Source organism: Mus musculus, chromosome 10 (assembly GCF_000001635.26).
Source record: "Mus musculus strain C57BL/6J chromosome 10, GRCm38.p6 C57BL/6J".
Classification (NCBI taxonomy): Eukaryota; Metazoa; Chordata; class Mammalia; order Rodentia; family Muridae; genus Mus; species Mus musculus.
This window is the reverse complement of record NC_000076.6, coordinates 84,985,792-85,004,119: the sequence shown is the minus strand read 5'-3', so window position 1 is coordinate 85,004,119 and position 18,328 is coordinate 84,985,792. Positions and strand designations below refer to the sequence as shown.

General features: G+C 43.5%; 1 protein-coding gene and 1 long non-coding RNA gene across 8 annotated transcripts in view; one reads left to right on the top strand and one right to left on the bottom strand.

Annotated features, from left to right (window-relative positions):
- The window catches only part of Ric8b (RIC8 guanine nucleotide exchange factor B), a 101,070-nt gene that overhangs the window by 14,218 nt on the left and 68,524 nt on the right, over positions 1-18,328 (bottom strand). For 5 of the 6 annotated variants that reach the window (XR_380392.3, XR_380394.4, XR_380393.3 and 2 more), the window contains exons 8-9: positions 11,856-12,000; positions 2,219-2,338 (exon numbers count right to left, since the gene is read on the bottom strand). Coding sequence is in view for 3 of the 6 variants with exons in the window: in XM_006513625.3 (XP_006513688.1) it covers positions 2,219-2,338; positions 11,856-12,000 (265 nt within the window). In the remaining 3 variants the exon portion in view is untranslated. The remainder of the gene's footprint in view (positions 1-2,218; positions 2,339-11,855; positions 12,001-18,328) is intronic. The other variant, NM_001013441.2, reaches the window with a different exon arrangement.
- The window catches only part of Gm34633, a 33,648-nt gene continuing 15,420 nt past the window's right edge, over positions 101-18,328 (top strand). Inside the window, exons 1-2 of one of the 2 annotated variants that reach the window (XR_003948930.1) lie at positions 101-544; positions 16,314-16,404. This is a non-coding gene — a long non-coding RNA (predicted gene, 34633). Of the gene's footprint in view, positions 545-16,313; positions 16,406-18,328 lie in introns of those variants that run through there. The other variant, XR_380646.3, reaches the window with a different exon arrangement.

The window sequence follows — 18,328 nt, the reverse complement described above, 5'->3', positions numbered from 1 at the left end:
CAAAGCTAGAAACTGTCTCACTCACCTTCAAATCGCCCTTGCCCTCCTAGCTCAGTGTCCTGCACATGGGAGCTGCTTAGTTCCTTGTACAGTACTGAACTTAAAGTCTACTTGGTTGTATGGCATCTTATTTTTTCTTATTTTATCAAAAATAAGAAAAAGTGAAAAGAGAAATGAAGCTTGAGACTAATGACTAATACAGCACAGGGAACATGGAAGACGCATGGAGAATGGCTTTGTTCTTTGCACACTTGCTCTGGAATGCCTACTGCTGACCTTGCCACAGCTGTCGCTGTCATTAGTGAGACCAAATGTTAGCAAGCACACACAGGCAGGCAGACAGTGTAAAACCCACCACACAACATGCAAAACGTCAACACGACTTAGGAATGTCTTCAAGTTCACTTTCACTTCAACTTTTTAACAGCAAAATAGGAACCATCAAAGCCAACATAAGACACACTAGCTCTGTTTATGCATGCGAACATCAGTACCACCTTCAGCTGGGTGCTTCTTAGTCAATGAACATCTTCCTTGAGACAGGGTAAGTCAGGTGCAACTTGGGCATTTCAGCATTGGTGTTTAAGTGTTTACTTATTGGTAGCTTCTAAAACATGTATAAAATGTGTAGATCTGTCTAAGATTAAAAAGAGAAGGGCCTCTCAGTCTTAGGTGAGTTAAAAGGGTACCTCCTGAAACTGGTGATGGCGCAATGAATACGTAAGTACCCAGGTTATGTTGCATTATCTTGGGCAGTCTGTTCCTCATTTTCTGTGTTTTGTACTTGGGTATTTTCATGCAGGTTAAAATGGGTCACCAATACAGCACCCATGATAGCTGTCAGCAATTCCTATTGTCATAAAAAGAAATTTATACTATGTGAATGATATAGTGTGCTAAAACACTAGTGTGCTCAGAACCCAGGGCCTGTACTTTAACATTGAACTCTTTCCCCAGCTACCAGATTTTATCTTTAAATATTCACATAGCTTGCTATTCTGCTTAATATAAGTCTGTTCAAGTAACAGTCTCTATGACTGCTTATTAATTCCTCCTGGGAAAGAACTTGTTGTATACAATGTTAAGGAGAATGTCTTCTGAGCAGGGCAAGCACGGTTGTAAACTCCAATACTGGGAAGGGACAAATACTCAGGAATAGGGCAGCCAGCAAGTTCTAGACTACTCTGTAGATAATAAAGTTCCCTGCTTCTAACCAGCTTCTACACGTTAGCACTGCCACTGCAGAAAGCCTGCGTAAGACTAGAGTGTCAAAACAGCCCTGTCTGCTCCAATGCTGCCAACCCACAGTCGGTCCAGTTCTCAGTGTAGCTAAGCTTCCCATGCTTTGCCATCAGACCCACCCCTGCCATGGCTGTTCTATTCCAATTGTTGTTTCTCTTGATGGATGATTATGTGTTGTGTGGAAAATGAGATGAGCAGAAGAGATTCACATTTACATGATGGCTGTGCTGTCACCAACACAAAGAACCACTCACTCAGGTAACTCACAGGGAACAGCGGCTCAATGCATGACTGGAGAGTAAGGCAGCCCATCTAAGCCTGCAGGGACCATCTTCTAATAACTCCTCAAAAGGCTAGTGTGGATTAGCAGATCTTGATTTAGTTATCTACAATACGGATTATTTGGAAAGGAAGGAGATGTGAAGCAAGAGGGGAGGGGCAGATGGTTTTGGAATCCCTAATTTAGTAAAAGTGCCTGCTTTAAAGAAAAAAGTCCTTCATTAGAGCTATTTCTTTTAACTTCTTCCTGTTGCATAGATGACATTTTAGAATTCTTGGTTTCAGCAGCAACTCAAAAAGCAATACTGCAAACTTGCACATTAAAAGGGGAAGGAGAAAAAGCGCACCATGGTTTCAAACAAAATCCAAAACAGACGGAAACAAAAATACAAGCAGCAGCAAAATCACTGAGCCTAACTTGCAGCATCCTTTGGAAGACAGGGATGTTAGTTGGTTAATGTCACAGCCACCTCTAGCTGGGCCCTGCCTCGGCACTGAGTGTTGGCAGGCTGCAGGAATGCACACCCAGAAGCGAGCGGCACATGGAGAAACGCCATGGCGGCACTTAGCTGCTACTGCCTCTGTTCCAACAGACATGGATTTCCAGAGTTGCTGTTCTATGGTAACTCTCAGTGAGAGAGACAAAGAAGTAGAACATTCTTAGAAACCAAGCAAAAAATGGATGGGAATACAATACCTGGAAAGTTTATCAAGCATGTTGACAAGTTTCATGGCTTCATATTCTTTTTGTTCTTCTGTCATTTCATCTATAGGGTTTGGCATTGGTTCCTCTAAATGACCAGTGATAAGATTAATGCTACAAAAAGAAAAAAAAGTTATGCTGTATGTTTTAGAATTATGCTCTTTCTCTATCTTCTGGTCCAAGTTTTAATTTAATTAAGAAAGAGTATAATAGCCAAAAATTGGCAATAATTTCAATAGTAATTTTATTGTATAGATTGCTATAGGAATGTTCATTATTATTTATTATTATTATTTTGCTGTGGAAATGGGAGTTTTACAAAATTAAAACTGACTACTTGCCAACTATTTTTTAAGTCATGTTTACTTTTAAAAATATAAAATTTGATTGGTGCCACTGAATAAATCTCTTTGGATGCAAATCTTTTTCACTAACTGCAAGGTGACAAACACTTTCAGAAGTGAAATGAGAAAATCCATTCATGATACAGCATAAAACAAACATGTCCAAAAAAAGGCGGGGGGACCTGAGACATGCTAACGAGAGGCTGCAATCTGAAACGAGAGCACGTCGATGTATCATCTCGGGGAATTAGTCCATTAGTGAGACCAGAGGTAAGGAGTGCTCAAAACAGCAATAAAGCAGAAAGGTAATGTTAACTAGATCTGATCTGACTGAGGAAAAAACTGAAAGCTAGCCCAACTAGAGACAAATATGTCGTCTTAGCTTTCTGGAAACAGATCTAGAACAATGCTCAAGAACTAGGTATTTCTTATAAGCTTTGTATGATGTCCTAACAGCAGAGAAATTATACTCTGAAATAAAAGGCCACATTTCTATCTTTTCTTTTGTACTGAGGAAGGAAAATGAAACACAGCTTTCAATATCTGCTAAATATCAATACCTTAAAACATTATTCTTGAGGAGAAGACATAACTACCATTAATTATCTCATACCAGCCAAGTACAGATTGCTTTAATGATCAAAATCATGGTACCCCTGCAGAAAGCACACGGTAACAATGCTTTTCTAAGGGCTTCCAGGGCCTGGCCAGGATAAGGAGACCAGTGAGATGATCAAGTAAAACTGTGCGGTGCTGGGAGCTTGGGGTAAACTGAAGAAAAACTATCATGTGACAGTAAAGACACTAACACCCCTGCTCCTCGGGTGGCCAGTGTCCACTCCCACTTGAGACTTCTGTTACAGGGAAGGTTAGCGCGTGGGTAACCACCACTCATTACTACCAGATTTCCTGTTCTTTTTCTATACTCCTCAAATCACCATACAGATTCTTGTGGAAGGGTCTGTCTTTGCTGTCTTAGCAAACCAGATTTAAAGTCTGTGTAGCTGCTCTTAGACAGGGCCAATGACTAGAACTGTAGTCAAAAAATTTGTTCTGCTGGATGTATACCTGAGATTCCTGCTTGGGGCCGAAAGATTGGAGTATAAATTCATCCAAAGCCAGCCCGAGTAACTTGCCAAGGTTTAAAGGGGGCTGGGTTAGAGCCCAGCGGTAAAGCACTTGCTGAAAATCTAGGAGGTTGTGAGGCCATGAGTTAAATCCCTAACACCCCCTCTTCCCTAAAAAGGCAAAGGAACAAACCAAGAAAACCTCTTTTTCCCATCAGTTACCCATGTGCAAGACAGAACATGGTGGAGTCACTCAGGGAAAAGATGGAACAGGGCAAGCAGAAGATATGGGACCCAGAGGCTCTTCTCTGTGCTCCTACCCACTTGCTTCTAGGTATTCTCTATGGTGCTTCAGGAACCTTGGGGCAACCTGAAAACTATATAGATTGGTCACATAGTCCTAATTTTGACTACACACTAATTCTAATTCTTGGGGACCTAGAGCTGGCCTGACCTCAGATGAACATATAAAGTTTCCCATGTTATCAGGATGGACGAGGCTCAAGTGCTCCGTTCAGATAATGCTCTTAACTCTCCCTTTTAAAGGTGCCCACAGAAGAGAAAGTCTCTAGTTAGATGCCATCACAAAATTGCTAAAGGGGTCCCTGAATTTCCCAAACTTAAGAACAAAGAGAACTGAGTGAGGTTTCTGAGAAGAGATGCATGGAGATGCTGTGTTGTTATTTGTTCGGGCACATGGCACTAGCTACTTGCTAAGTTATAAAAACAACTAAGTAAAGATAGTTCTTAGAGATATACACTACTCTCAAGCAAAGGAAATCGGGTCTTAGAGGAAGAGAAATAAATAAACAATGCTGAGCATGCTCATTTGCCACTTGAGAGAGGCTTCTCACACTGATAGAGGTGTGATTTGAGGAATCACGCCTGTAGACTTTTCAGAAAACAATGACATTAGCACAGACAATTGTGTCCCTCAGAAACATGTCAGGAGACACGGGGTAAGGCCTGTGCTGCTTCAGGCCCACAGCGCAGTCAGGCACAGGGTCCTAGGTTAGGCACAATGGTTCTTTCCTTAGTATCTTTGTTGCCGTCTGTCTTTTGAGACAGGGTTTCTCTGTGAACAGTCCAGGCTGTTCTGAACTGGTTGTATAGAGCAGTCTGGCCTTGAACTCAGAGCTCTGCACGTCTCTGCCAATCAAGTGCTGGGATTAAAGGTGTCCATTGGTGGGGATAGCATCTGTTTCCTAGAGCCTCCTGCTTGCTCTGAGGTTAGCTTCCAAGTAAGCATGACCCAGAGGGAGGCCCCTCCCCATCCATGGAGACAACACCATAACACCCCTGCACACACACACCCACCTCCCTTTAAACACAGGACGCAAACACCGGTTCATGTCTCCCTTTAAACAGATTTTTCCCCCATTATGATACTCAGGGGGACGTAAGCAAAACCACATAAAGCCCAAGCCAGGACAATAAACTGCACCACTCTCTCAGAGAAAAACGCCAACATGTCGGCACAGAAGGCAGGCAGGAGCTACCTCTCCCTTTTAGTCAGTTTCATACGTTGTCCACCCAGAAGAAGAGAAAACACGTCATCACACAACAATAATGCCAAGCTGGATATTTTGGAATGAACACATACATACAATCAAAGATAGCATTTATGTTTCAAAATCCGACTACTATAAAACTCTGAGGTTATTTTTACTATGTTTGAATGCTGAGTCTTAGTTCCTCCAAGGACACTAACTGTGGTGGGCCTTAGGAGAATGGTATGTATTTATTTATTTATTTACCTCGTCTTTCCTCCCCCTTTCCATCATTCCAGCCCTGTGATTAATTTTATCTTCCAATTAGGTGAACTCCTGTGGATACATGAACTGGCATGTCATGGCCTGACAACAGGAGGATTATGACACACTAAAATGGTGTGAGTGTGTGTATAAAAGATGAAATACATTTCAATTATTTTATCCTTCTAACTATTGCTGTTTCTGGTTAATATCAGCATCACTTAACAAAAAGAACTACACAGAAACTTGGCTCTATGAAAGCTTCAACCTTTAAAGGCAGGGCTTAAGTTTTACTCAGAGTTCTGGCAAAGATAGGGGGGGGGTGGGCTACACTGCTGCAGCACTAGCCAGACCCACAGGGCACAGACACCAGCTCTAATGGGATTCCTGGTTCCTTCTGCACCATATTTCAAGTCCAGTACTGATAGTCAGGATTGAAGCTTGATAGCTTGAGGGGCTAATTTTTATGGCCTCAAAGCCTTCTAAACATCTACGTTAATATCCACAGATAGCATTCCTTAGGGAAGATAACTGCTTCAGGGAAGCTTCTCTCTCCAATAAATGGTGGAGAATGCAGAAACTCTTGGCTGCTCGAGGCGCTGAGAAAAAGGAACAGCTGAACTCAGCTCAAAACCACAGGACACTTGTATCACTATCTCTAAGCCTCAAGGAATCCAGGGAAGAACACAAGAGTGGATGGACATAAAATTCCGTTTTCTTGGCATTACACAGCAACTGCAACCATGAACTTATGCAGTTGCCTGCATTGGTCAGGAACAAGAACGGGCCTGTCAAAGGGGAGGGATTCACGGGGGCTGGCATTGTGCATTGTTGTTAAAACTACTGACTGCTCAGAGGTTCTGGGAAAGGAGTCAGTGATTTCAGTTGTGCCTCCTCCCCCGGGAATCCACCAAACTTTAATCCACAGCCACACAGATAAGCCCTGGTTAAACACAGTAGATCACAAAACAATAGACAGTATGGGGGTGGGAAAGGGATCTGTAGAGAAGGGCTACTGACAGAGATGGCAGGGAGAAAAGAGAAGAGAAACTGCAACGCATATGTACTCGTATGCAATTGTCAGATCTGCAAGGAGGCGAGCAAGACAGGTCACCAGAGCAGCGCATACATGCCAGCTATGGCAGAGCCCTCTGCTCAATTCCACAAGCTGGCTGCTGTGTGAGGACTTGGCTGCTCACGAGGAGAACTTGTCAGTTTTCTAAAGACGCTAGAGATCCACATTCTCATCTGAAACGTCTGCATCCTAAATGCTGCCAAGGGATTAGCAAGCACCTTTCAAAGTGAGAACAAAAATATAAACAAAAAAATACTACATGGGACAAACCAAATAAACCATACCTGTGGGCAAAATTCTGCTTCCATGCTGATAAATCCACACCCTCTACAGAGTTTTTAGGGAAAGGCACTTATTTCTGTATGTCTAGACCAGGAAGGAAGAAGGGAGCAGGTGTGTAGGGAAGAGGTTCTGCAGGGATAAAGACCACGCTGTCTTTCCTGGGGCCTCCCCACAACACCTGGTTCCTGCACCTTCCCAAGCAACACAAAAAACAATGCCTTCATCTCCTAAGCCCCACCCTGGCTACCAGAGCTTCTCCACTGGAGCTGTTGACTAACTCAGTCAACAGCTCCAAAAATGTATTAACCCAGGGGTTGGAGAGATGGGTCAGCAGTTAAGAACACTAGCTGCTTTTGCAGAGAAACTGGCTTTGATTCCCAGTTCCCACATAGGGGCTCTCAACTGTCTGTAACTCTAGTTCCAGGAGATCTGACAGGCTCTTCTGCGACCCCCACCCCCACCCCCCCGGCATCTGACATGCACATGGGGCATAGACATACATGCAGGCGAAAGACTCAAACAAAAAATAATTAAAAATATATTAATGTAGTCAACAAACATTTATAGAAAGACAGACTTTTGATTTTTAAATCCCATTTCCTCATGAAACTTACCTTCTTGCAAACAAAGGGACAAAACCCCAGACCTAAGGAACAGGGATGCTTAGGAGGGAAATGTAGAAGCCCAGGCTTTAGACGGCACTACACAGGCTGCACAGAGAACAGACCTGAGCAAGACCTGGGGGTGGGGTCAGGGATGGGAGGGTAACACAGCAGCTCTCTGGAGGAGGTGTGCTCCACACAGAGACACTCAACATGAAGTCACGTGTTTGACAAGTAGTGAAGAGGCCGGTGGTACGGGCGGAGAGACACAGTGCATACAAACCACAGTGAGAACCTTGGCTTTCAGTCACTAGACAGTTTTAAGCAACTAATATTGTCTGACTCAGATTTTACACGGATCCCAGTAACTGTTGAGCTGAGAATGTAATGAAAAGTCCCAAGGCAGAATCAACAAGGTCAGTTAGATGGTGCTGATTTAAACCGTACCAGAGAGACAGACCTGTGACTTGGTGGTGGAGCACTAGCTTGCCGTGCAAGAAGCCATGGTTCTGTCACTGGTACTAGACAAAGGGGGAAGGATTTTGGACAGAGCCAAAGTTTCAGCGTGGTGCCAGTTAAAGCAGAAGGCATAACTAAATAACAAGTGCAATATGAAGATCTAGCCATAGCTATCAGGTGCTATCCAGTAAAAAGGACGACTACTATATATGATTTCACATACAGACAGGAAGAAGCTAGGAGAGGGTGCAGGGAAGTGAACAGTTGCATTGGGAAAGACGAACAGTCTGGAGATAAACTGGACACAGTCAGACACACCTGCATCCCAGCACCCTCAAGGCTGTGGCCAGCCTGTGGGTTTGAAGATCAGTCTAGGCTATCCAGTGAAACCTGTGTAAAAGAGGCTGTGCAGCAGTGAATGGACTGATGGCCACTGGGTCTCACATGCTAAATGGCTAGAACGTTAGTTCCATGTTGTGTACATTGTTTCCCGAGTGAGGATGCTGCTGTTTCCTCTGAAGCCAGTCGTAGTGCTATGTACCTAGAGTCTCAGCGCTGGGGAAGCTGTGGCAGGGGGACTCTGAGTTCAGTGTCAGCTTGGAACTGAGAAAATTCCATTCTGAAAGTGCAAGTTACAAAGGCTGTTACATGTGTAGAGGTGCTATGGAGGAGGCAGGAGGAGTAATAAGTTTCTTTTCAATTATGGTCTTTTTGTGACCAGACTTTACATGTATTTCACTGAGTGCTTATAGTCATAAGCCTTACTTTCTAGCTAAATCCTAGTCTATACAAATACAGCCCAGATTAGGCAAAGGGAAAAAAATCTTCAAGTCTGATTTGTGGTTCATGCACTTTAAGAAAAATTGAAACCATACAATGTATATAATAACAGGACAATTACCAGCAGACCTAAGCCGCACAACAACATTTTGACAAGGGGAAGAATACTCAGCGTGATGCCTTGTGCTCAAGAAACAGCCTGTGTGACAGTGCTCCAGCATCTGAGATCACTGTAGTCAGACAACTATCCCAAAAGTGCTTCTGGACTCTACAAACTAGTGTGAAGACTGTCAGAAACTATCCGGGGTTCTGGCCACTTCTGACTCTGCCCCTCCTACCTCTCTAAGGCAGCCCCTAAGACACCTCTGGATATCTCTGTATCTAGCCTGAAAGCTACAGATCCAAAGCTGGAAGTAAGTCAGTTAAACACATTAAACATGCATCTCTCCACTGATGTTTAGGATGATGAAAACACACCAGTTATCCAGGGGCTCTATGCTCAGAGGCATCGGAGAAAGCAGTAGAAAATTCACATTTAGCTGCTTGTAGTGGTACAGGCTTTAACGCTGCACTTAGGGAGGCTGAGGCAGGGGGATCTCTGTGAATGTGAGGCCAGCCTAACCTAAATGTGAGGTTTAGGCTAGGGCTACAAAATAAGATCCTGTTTAAAATCAAACAAACAAAAGCTTAGATAGCATCTCCTTTCGATAAAGGACTGTATCTGAGAACTCAGCAAGCCTGGCTACATCTCCATGTGGCATGCATCTCGATTCTATGAGTGTACTTTGTTTAAAAGCGACTAATTGCAGAAAGCCATTTCCAGTCCATTAAATACATTTATTTTGACACAATAAAGACTGCTGTAAAATTAACTGTGTCCCAAAGCCGGGATGGAAGCTCCACACAATTCTTGGTTTTAGATTCCAATAAAGGATTACAGGTTACCTTGGTGCATTAATCAGAATCCACTTACATTTCTGACAATGGGACTTGGGCCAACTGGATGAAGAGTGACTACTTCTGCCAATACTAGCAACTGTTGTGAATAAACGCATCCTAGAGAAGCAGAGTGAGGCCCTGGGCATGCTGAGTGGCAGAGGGTACAGTAAATGAGCAATCCTTTCGGATGCCACCTTTCTAAGTTTGATCAGACTAGTTTAAAGTGCTGCCAAGTGCTCTGAGCTCTGAGAGTCACCTTATTGTACTGCCTTATTGATAAAGCATTTTATCCACTGTCACTTCCACAGGGGCCCCTGGAAGGAAGAACACTTTAAATAGCAAAAATTTTCCTCTTGAGAGGGTGCACTGAAAGCAAAACAGGCCCTGTATAAAGGGTGAAATTTATCTGAAAACATGAATTTATGCTTGTAAGGAGCCATGTTTCAAACAGTAAGGAGCCATGTTTCAAACACAAGACTTTACATTAGTAATGACTCTGGCCAAGCCTAAGAGCTGAGAAAGACACCATTAAGGCTACAAAGCCGAAGTATAAATCCATCCATGGCAGAGAGCTCAGACAGTAACCATGTCAGACATCAACAATACGGATTCAAACAAAAAGTCCCCTCCTGGGGCCTAACATCACCTCTGTGATAAAATTTAGTGTCCTTCACTAGTGAGAGACACAATGTTCCTGTGCTTTCTTTGAGCTCCTGCTTGTTGTGGTAGCATTCTGTACTTTCTAATTATGTGACTATGATAATTAAAGATACCATCTTAGATAAAAATCAATCATATATACTGAAATGTAAAGATGCCAACATCTGTGAGCTCTTATGAGTTCTCTACCTGCCCTGGAATTTGAGAAATAGTTTATGTCATCTCCATCTTCCTTTAAAATGGCAAGACTCTTAGCTGATGTGGTGGGGTATGCTTACAGTCTCAGGTACTGGGGAAGTTAGGGTGGAAGGGTCACCGGAGTCTATGAATTTGAGACCAGCCTATGCAACACAGTGAGTACCTGCCTCTACCTCCAAACACACCACCAACAAAAAGAGGGACTTTTAAACAACTTTATGTTTAAGCCTCAAACGAAAAGCCACAAACTGTTAAAATGATTTGGAAATGCCGTTTATAGACTTATTCAAAACGAGAGCTTGTGAGACTGATGCAGAATACTGACTTAAGGAAGTATAATTCCTCTATTTTATATTCAAACTCTCGACAGAGATTTTCAAGCCACAGCTTCTAAGTGACAGTAGTCTATAAAATTTACTGCCCAAGAGCCACTGCTAGCATTCCTTCCCCTACTAGAGCCTCTGTTTCTTAGGTAACACTCTGTAAGATCATGGTGAAGCTGAGAGAATCAGGATGTTAAAGATAACACTATAAGCACTCAAACCTAGTTTGTCCAGATATAGGCTATGTTGTTCCTGCTGACTGGAGATTGGTAATTTTTCACTTTATGGAAATTTATTATTTTCAAGTCAATAGGACACAGTCTACTCTTGATTTTACAGATGGTGATTTTCTATTCTTGGTTACCTACTTCATGACCCATATCATTCTCTAGAAGAAGGCCAGTAAAAAACAGCTCGGCAGTTTCATTAACAATGCTCACAATGAAGGTCGCCATATTAGCAATCAGTAACGGGACCCAGTAAAAATTCAGCTCCAATGACTGCTAGCAATGAGAAGACATCTCGAGCTGGCTAGGATGAGAAGGAGGGGGAAGGATGGAAGGACTGGAAGAGAGGGGGCAGCTGCTTTAAGGAAACGGCGATGTCTTTCCTTGGTACATCCCAACTTAGAGACATCACAGAATTTCAGGTTTGTTCCTTCAGGGCACTGAAACACCCGTTAAAACCCGAGTTCCCACATGTATGTTTGATAATAATTCAGTGCAGAGCCAGCTCCTTTCCTTTTGGAGTTATGTGCCTTGGTGCAACACTTTTGGACTTTCGAGAGGTTTAATGCAAGGGTACTGAAAATGACTGAAACATCAAAAAACCAACTTAAAAACCTGGTGTCAGCTGTATGTTATGAGGCAAACAGTAACACACTCTTTCAAATTGATTATCAGCATCTAAAATCGTCACCACACACTTGCTTCTTGAAAGAGGGTAACAGACTTGTTGAAAGACTCATGCTTCTTCAATCATGTGAAGTTACTCTAAGGGACTGTTTGAAGCTGTCTCTAGAAACACCAGGAGATGGAAAACTTACAAATTCCCAAGAGGAAGCAATGGACAATGAGAGCCAAAGAAAGAAGACAAACCACTCCCTGAAAGGCACAGCTACTTAAGCGAACAGAAACGTAGTACTATACTTTGGTTTTGCGTTTTTGTATTCTTCAGTGTCCGTGTCCTCGTCCTCTGAGTACCAATTATCTCCTCTTCCTCCAGCCAAGAGGCCCCTGGCCGCCAAGAGTCCTGCAGCGTTCCCATAGCCAGTGTATTTCAGCAGGCTATCCACTGCAAAAACACAATAGAGTTTTAGACAGGGATCCTAACTAAGTACTTACCATCACCACCCACTCACCAGCACAGAGGAGGTGGGGGTCCCCGCCATGGCAGGAACGCTTTAAGCATAAAGTGGCTAAACAGAACTATCTACAAATGCTCCTAGCTGCTATGAAGATGAAGAAACTGTCTTTAGGTATCAGGAATTCTGAAATTACTCTTCTGTACACACTTTGACAAATGTAGAGCCTCTGTGCTCCTACAGTAAGAGTCATGCATTAACTTTTTGATCTCTCATCTTATTTTTTAAAACTAAAGATAATAAAAGTCAGATTGAGATTTTTGCATGAGTGGCATGAACAACCTTAATTTTTTTTAATCCTTAAGGGAATAGGAAGAAAAATATAGAAGAAATAATAACACTTAAGGATATTAGCAAATAGGAAAGGCTAAAGTACCAGTCAGCAGGATGGGGCTGGCTGGGGAGATGGCTGTGACACAGGCATGAAGACCAGCGTTCAGATCCCCAGAACCCATGTAGAAGATGGGTGGATCCTTGCAAGACAGAGACAGGAAGGATGTCCTAGGTATTGGCAAGCTCTGAGTTCAATTGAGAGACCCTGCCTCAATAAATAAAGCGGAGAGCCATTGAGGAAGACACCAAAAATCAACTTTGGGCCTTCGTATGTACACATACATGTGGACCTAACACACATTAACATAAAAAGTTAGCAACAACATATAAACATAGGAAGTCACTGAGTCAGACTGGCTAGATTTTAATACTATCAGCATTACTAGCTGGCTGAACTTGGATAAAATATTTTATAGCTCTACCCCAATTCTGATCTGTAGAAATGGAATAAGAACTACCTACCTCTCACTGAGTATTTTAGAAAACTTTGCAGCAAAAAGTCAGTTCTTATCTTTACCTTTGGTGAATACTACATTTAACTACTGTGTTAGATATCTCTCTCTCTCTCTCTCTCTCTCTCTCTCTCTCTCTCTCTCTCTCTCTCTCTGTCACACACACACACACACACACACACACACACACACAGAGTCTGAGGGATGAATACATGATACAGGTCTTCTGTTAAGTATGACCCTACTGACAGAGTAACATCCTTTAAATGAGCTGACACAAAAATCTTTGCAAAGAAACCCTGCACTGTAGAGGTGTGTGTTCATGAATGTGTACATGAGTGCATTCGTGTGTGTGTGTGTGTGTGTGTGTGTGTGTGTGTGAGAGAGAGAGAGAGAGAGAGAGAGAGAGAGAGAGAGACAGAGAGACTTATAAACTTTTAAGGAATATACTGAACAATTATAGGCAACTTTATATAAGTGTACTTTGTTTTCTTCAGGCACGTTTCAAGGTGCACAATTATGTATAAATAAAAAGATTAAAAACTTTACTGAAGGCTTTGAGTAGTATGTTCATAAAATGACATGCTAAGGTCAACTGTAGAAAACAACACTATACATTTATCCATGTATAAAGCCAAGATAAAACCTACATTTGAAAGCACCACAACTTATACCATTCACCTAAAAAAAATGCTAGAAAAATTCAGAGAAGCACACACAGGTGCTAAGAAGGAGGAAGGGGAAAATATGTGTGGACTTCCGCTGGGACAGAGGATCATACTGAAGGAGGAGAGAGAGAAAAGCAACTCTAAGAATGTTTGAAAACAACCATAAGCTTACTTACAAGTACATAGTGTGTGTGTGTGTGTGTGTGTGTGTGTGTGTGTGTGTGTATGCACACGTGTGTTGTTTGCATGGAGTTATGTCACATATGGTGATAATGCTCCCTACCAAGTGACTAAAAGACTAACAGAAACCCCAGTGACAGGCATGGGAAACCCCTATTTAAGTTGTTGATCAGGAAGGGTCCAATATAGGCCACTGCCATTGCCCTTGGTTGCTCCCCAGAACTTGAAGGAAGACCCCACTACTGAGGACACCACACACTTCAGACACAGGACTTGGAGGCATCAAGCGGGAAGTACCCTGGGAAGCTCCTCTCTTAGGACTTTCCCAGGATCTGAAGGTGTATAAAAGCTGCCAAGGGACAAAAGCAAGCAGCAGTCCAAGCCAGCATGGAGCCTATGACTGCCTGTCAAGAGAGTCCCAGTGGTGCAACAGTAACCCTGCTATCCTGAGGCTAACCGAGAGCTGTCTAAGCCTGGTACTACAAGCTAGGCAACTATCGCTGGCTGGAGAGGTCATGGACCCCACAGAAGATACCACCACTGTCATTTCCCCAATGGAACCTAATCTCTAACTGCATTCTAAATACTTACCCTGATGCCCACAGATAAATAGAGCCTCATCCCTCGTCAAAGAAGCAGATGGAGGCTACTACAGAGGCCCGTGACTGGTCAACACACAGGGAATAAATGGCAGTGGAGTCCACATCCCATCCCGTACATCTACAAGGAACACTTACACCTAAGACTCAAGGCACTGGGAAGGCGGGGTAGAAAGACTGTGAGAGCGAGAATTACAGGGTATTTGCTACTAGACAGTTTTGCAGGCACAAAGGGGATGCTGCACCCATTACATCTCCAGTGTAGCTTCCTAAATAAAGCCTGCATGATGACACCATCAGTCAATATGCCAACACGGATGGAGAAATTTCCTAAGGCCCCACCCTTAGGTGAAGAGTGCCTGGCACTCGGTAGCTGCTGAGAAAGGAGGAATCCGTCTTCTCCAGTGAGGAGCTCTCTGAGGTTGGCCAATCCCAAGGGAGCAGCCCTAAACACAGGCACATAACAGCAAACTAAATCAGCTCAGCAGGGTGTGTATGTCTGCATAATTATATTAGAAGAAGGCAGGAATTTGAGAAAATAGGGCATGGAGGAGTTGGCATGGTGCGGGTTGGAAATAATATTCATGTATAAATTTTAAAAAACTAAAATTAACTTTTTATTATAAAGGGCTAAAATAGAGAAAGAGATAGGAGATAGTCTAGTCAGAGTATGTAACTATAAAGAGCCTGGGAAACATGAATAAAGCTGTTAAGTTTTGAGTGTTTAACTGGAGAGCACCCCTTTGATAGAGAAAATAGCCACTCCACGGACACATGAAACTATCCCTCCTCTCAAGGAATATTAAAACTGGTTCCATTTGTATAAAATGAGACATGGGCTAATAAGACAAAGATATTAAACGAGAGTTATACTCTGTATCCCAAGCTGGCCTGGGCCTCACTTCCTCCTTCCTAGGTCTCCGGAATGCTGAGGTCACAGGCAGGTCCTCCACACTCAGCTTACACTCGTCATTCTAACCTTAAAACCTATCAGTAACTGCACTCCTCAGTGCTACCAGCAAACACTATGCAAGCATTTAATGAGGGGTAGTAATCTGAACCTTAATAAATCTGATACGCTGTCTCTTGCTGCCAGTGCCTTAAGATGCAGAGATTCAAGTAAGTTAGGAAATGCATAATGAATTAAGGGAACAAATGTCTAGAGTATATATGTATCCTTAAGACATGATTGCAATGGTCAGATACAAATCCACTCATGATCAAGGACCACAAATCTAAGCCCTCAGAACACTAATGCCTAGCTAATAATGACCCCTGAGATTTTAATGAAAGAATATTTACTGCTCTTTTACTGGAACATATGTCAATTCTGAGATAAATGGGTTACAGAGATGATTTAAGGCATATTAATGCTCCAAAAATAAAGTCAAATAAAATTTTGTTAAAATTTTAAACAACAAGATATTGGGAAGCAGAGACGGGAGTTAAGTGGAATATAAACTCCTAGCAGAGAGGAGTGCGGGAGAAGCGTTCGCTTCCCTTCCAGTGTGCTGCTAAATAGCCCACTGAAACCCTGCTGGACACTGTGTAGGGAAGAAAGGAAACTGACTGAACCTGGCTAACCAAAAAAGGAAAGATCTTCTGATGGTGCTACGTATGTGCACTCATGGGCTCACACAAGGATGCCTGTTCTGTCATGGTAACTGTCAGTTATTACCTGAAGATGCTGCTGAAATCAGATGACTCCCTGAAAGCTGACATTATAAGGATACTAGATACTAGAGAGAGAATGTAGCCACACAGTGGGTGCTGGTGAGACACACACTGGCAGGCAGTGTTGAAAGCCTACACAGACATTAGTTCTATTGTTTTACCACAAAGCAGGGCTTCCATTCCTTTACTGAGAGGAAGGCACACCCAGAGACCATTCTCCTCCCTCCTCAGTAGGAACCTTTCCATCCAGTTAAACTCTACGTCCTCTAGATCCAGCAGCTCCTCTAACTAGTACTGTTTTTTAGACCTGTATCTTCCCATTTCTGCTTCTCTCCAGGTGCACAAGACATCTTTTGTTCAGTACGAAGCTAACTATGTTACCTTCCTGGAGGACGCCTCCCCTGCTCCCCCTAAAGGCTGGAACACCAGTAGGTTGAACGGCTCCTGTCTTGCAGCCCATTCTTTCTAAAGTTATGTTCTATCGTATCCACTTCTCAGATCCTGAATTGTTTGTTTCTGTAACTACTTCCACTTAAAAGTGTCCCTCCCGGTTGCCACTGTAGCAAGCACAACCCTGCTTTAAGAACTTATTCCCACTGTGGGGAGACACATGCTAACTGCCCACGTGACTGAACTCCCAGGGAGCAGTTTGCTCTTTTAAGTAACATTTGTGGGAGCATAACTGCCTGTAAGATACAAGATCTCCAGTGTGAAGAAGCTGGATGTTGGGGATGCAAGCTCTACATCGTTACAGCACAGCCAATGGGGAAGCTTGAAACAACACAGATGAGTCAAAACGGCAGGACGAAGAAAATCAACTTTGCCGCAACAGCCAGAGTGTTCTTCACAGATGAGTCCACGGTGCTCTTCGAAGACAAAACTTAGTGTTCTGAGGCCATGGGGAAGGGCAGCCCAGGTAGCGCTAAAGCATCAAGTTAGAAGCAGACGGGGTACACTGACACAGTACAACTCTACGAGGCAAGGGGCGGGAGTAGAATGTGGGCTTCCCCAGGCAAGCATGAGGAAGCCCTGCGAGCTCACACAGGGGCAATGGCAACATTCTGTCCACATTTTATAACAAACCCTAGTAGCCACCTGGCAGACAGACCAAAATAATCTGATTAGAAACAGGAGGTCTGACTATATTAGTATTTTAAGAAAATGATTTTAAAGGCATATAACATGAAGTGGTGTGGGAACAAAATGGAAGAAAAAAATTAAAAATGGTATCTAGGAAGTAAAATCTGTAAGGTGTAATTGGTTTTACATGTACAGAAGGTAGGCGGGGTAACTGTAGATGACGTCCCTTCACAGAGGGTGTGAGCAAAGGACACAGAAAGGCTGAGGAACATGGGCCCTGGAGAAAATGCATTCCACGTCAGACAGAAGAGGGAGGCAGCCCTGAGAAACTCAGGTGCAGATGTGCGGTCCACAGGCGAAGCATGCCAGGTTCATCCTGAGGCAGAAGCCAGGAGTGAGACAGTGGTGTTCAGAGGGTGACTATGGAATTCAATGTGGGACCGGAATGAGTGTCAGCAAAGGAGACTGAAAAGAACGGCTGTCAAAGGCCGTCCAGGCCTGGCCTGGCACAGACATATTGAGAAGCGCATGCAATATCATCAGTATTTCAAGATTCCAAGATGCAAAAGCTTAAAAAAAAATTAAACCCAAGCACAGAGAGGACCAACTCACAGAGGAAGGCTTCTAGGAAGACAGGAAGAAAAACATGAACGGCAAAGAAGCAGCTTAGCAGCAAGCTAGAGAGAGGCCAAAGGCCCGCCCGCAGCCTGAGCTGGAGGGAGGCACACGCAGGTGGCACAGAGCTGCAGGTGGCACAGGGCTGCAGGGGGCACAGAGCTGCAGGGGGCACAGAGCTGCAGGGGGCACAGAGCTGCAGGGGGCACAGAGCTGCAGGGGGCACAGGGCTGCAGGTGGCACAGGGCTGCAGGGGGCGCTGCTGGACAAGGCAGCTCAAGCTGAACTGATTGTAACTCACCCTACCACTTCCGTATGCGGCTGCCACATACGGAAGGCGTGAAATGTTTCACAGATCACTTTCTTTTGGCTAAACTATGTAGACTATTTTTAAGGAGCTGGAAGAGAGTATATTATTGTAAGAAGAATTGTACTGAAATGTTAGCAGGCAAAACGATGCGCTTCCTTGGCTGTTTCCCTACTCACCGCATTATAGCTGCTGCTTTTTTTTTTTTTTAAAGATTTTATTTATTTTATGTATGTGAGTACACTGTAGCTGTACAGATGGTTGTGAGCCTTCATGTGGTTGTAGGGAATTGAATTTTTAGGACCTCCGGTTGGCTCTATTTGCTCTGGTCTCCTCCGCCTGCTCAGTCC